The sequence below is a fragment of the Penaeus monodon genome, chromosome 5 (genome assembly GCF_015228065.2).
Source record: "Penaeus monodon isolate SGIC_2016 chromosome 5, NSTDA_Pmon_1, whole genome shotgun sequence".
Taxonomy (NCBI): Eukaryota; Metazoa; Arthropoda; class Malacostraca; order Decapoda; family Penaeidae; genus Penaeus; species Penaeus monodon.
In genome coordinates, this window is record NC_051390.1 from 8,575,817 (window position 1) to 8,578,316 (window position 2,500).

At 38.8% G+C, this 2,500-nt stretch overlaps 1 protein-coding gene across 1 annotated transcript in view; it reads right to left on the reverse strand.

Annotated features, from left to right (window-relative positions):
• Window positions 1-1,523: 1,523 nt before the first annotated feature.
• The window catches only part of LOC119573424, a 2,966-nt gene continuing 1,989 nt past the window's right edge, over window positions 1,524-2,500 (reverse strand). The window contains exon 2 of the mRNA XM_037920655.1: window positions 1,524-2,483. Coding sequence (XP_037776583.1) covers window positions 1,700-2,483 — 784 coding nt within the window. The 3' untranslated portion in view covers window positions 1,524-1,699. The remainder of the gene's footprint in view (window positions 2,484-2,500) is intronic.

The window sequence follows — 2,500 nt, forward strand, 5'->3', positions numbered from 1 at the left end:
AACATGAACGAGACTTTTTAACATACAACGGGTAGTAAACGAGTAGGTTTACGGTAAACCGAAAATTTAAGCGAGCCATTAACATTGAATAAAAGTATGTCGAGAAAAGATAATTTCCCTGAATCTTCCCATTCTACTTTAAAATTGATTGTAAATTTTATACTCACTCCCGCAATTCTCAACAGGATAGTGCCAGTAATCTATTACTTATTCCGTATAACTCGTCCCTCGATGAAAAACGGCACATGTTTAAAGGCGCTGGTATTGACATTGTTTTTACATATCCGAATACGTTGCGTAATACTTTGGTTAAACACAATACTTCTCCCGGTATTTACACTATACCTTGTAAGGATTGCCCCAAGTTTTACATAGGTGAGACCGGTAGAACTTTTGAGAAAAGAATTAATTAACATAAACGTGGTGTAAGATTTGTCAGAGAATCAAATGCGTGTTTTGCTCATTTACATGATGATGGTCACCAGCTTAACTGGAAAAGCGCTAAATTAATTCATAAATCAGGAAATTCGTACGAAAGAAAAATTTTAGAATCTCTGTTAATTAGAAATTTGCCTAATTTTAACTTGAGTGCTGGATAACGGGGCTTGGATTATCTTACCTCCTCGTTAGTTAGCAAAGCCTTCACCAGACTCTTCGACCTTGACCCTCCTCCTGAGACCTGATTCAGCTCTTGTTCGGTCTGTGTCTCTATCACAATATATACTTGCCATATGATCTCTTTGTATCAGGCCGGGCCATAAGTGAAAGGCCCGGGCGAAGCCAGAACTTCGCAAATCTCAACGAAAAAACGGTCTCCTTGTATCCATTTCTGATTATTATTCGTCTGAAAAGGAACTCGTGAAGAGTTCGAAACGTTACGATTTAGTTTCATTTTCTACTGTGGCTGTTGCCCTTGTCATATGTATGTTTACATATTTATGAATATATTTTATAAATAAGTAAACACACATATACTAAAAATTCATACATATATACATATACATATATGTGTATATATAATTCGTGTATATGCATATGTATATAAACATACATATGCATATATACATATATATATATATATATATATATATATATATATATGTTGTGTGTGTGTGTGTGTGTGTGTGTGTGTGTGTGTGTGTGTGTGTGTGTGTGTGTGTGTGTTCGGCATATGTTTATTCATATAAACATACACATACACATATACGTACTCATTAATATACACATGTCTATATGAGTGTGTGTACATATATGAATATGTGTATATGTATAGAAATACACATGCATATACATGTATATAGATGCATATACATAACCATATACATTTATGTGTATGTCTGTGTATTTGTCTATATCATATGTTATATATGCATGCATGCATACATACTCATATATATACATACAAATATACATAAATATGTAAAAATTCAACTGTTCATTCATATTCATATTCATTCAAGTTATCAAAGGAAATATGTAAATATCTAATATATGAAATAATATTTATTTTCGTGTTTTACAAAAGTGAGGGATTTAAATGTCATTTGTAATCAGTTCTCATTATCTATGTAGATATTATCACATGTAGATGGCTAGAAAACTTCAAGTATTTCACGACTTTCCATAGACGGTATGCCTTGCTCCCAGGCGATAAGAAGGTTAAAATATTGTTGAATTCATGTTAAGTTTACTCCCCACCCTAATGTGGCTTGAGATCAGGTGTTTGGTGACTAATGATGGTGTACGCACCCAACAGACAAGCACAGCTGGCGGGAAGCTTGAATGTCTCGATGGCGAAGGGGAAGTACTGATCATAGGAGTCGTAGACAAGGAAGCGGTGGTAGATGGACTTCTGCAGACACTTGGACTCGTAGCAGTCAGGTACCAGAGGACATGCATCAGCGGAAGTGAGACACTCTTCGATACGTGTAGTCTGAGTGAGAGTCTGGTAATGGGCATCGACATTGTTTACAACGACACGCCATTTTCCCTCAGTGTTCTGGGCACGAAGGGGCCTGATGTAAGCGGTCTCTGATGGGCACAAGTAAGTTTCCTCATCCAGGGGGTTTGGTCGGTCCACAGACAACTCGGTGTTGAGTTCGGCTACGTCAGCATAGAGGGAGAGGAGCTTCTCGTGGTGATATTCGGCAGCGTGTTTGATCTCGTAGGTGGGATAATGATCGTCTTGGAGGCACCATGATTTGGTTGTGTTGGCAGCACATTCTGGCACAGCAGGCTCGTGTTCATGCTCATAGGAAGGCTGAGCGTGATAAGCGGGAGCAGGGTGGTAGGAAGGTTGTGGATGGTAGGAAGGCTGTGTATGGTAGGTAGGTTGATGGTGGTATGAAGGGTGCGCGTGGTGAGAGGAACCGTGATGGCTGACAGCAGGAGCACCGCCGAGACTAATGCTGACGTGTGAGGTCTGTTTGGCCACAACTGCGACCGCCAAACACAAAGAAACCTGCAACACAGAATATGATAAACTTTTCGCATATTAATG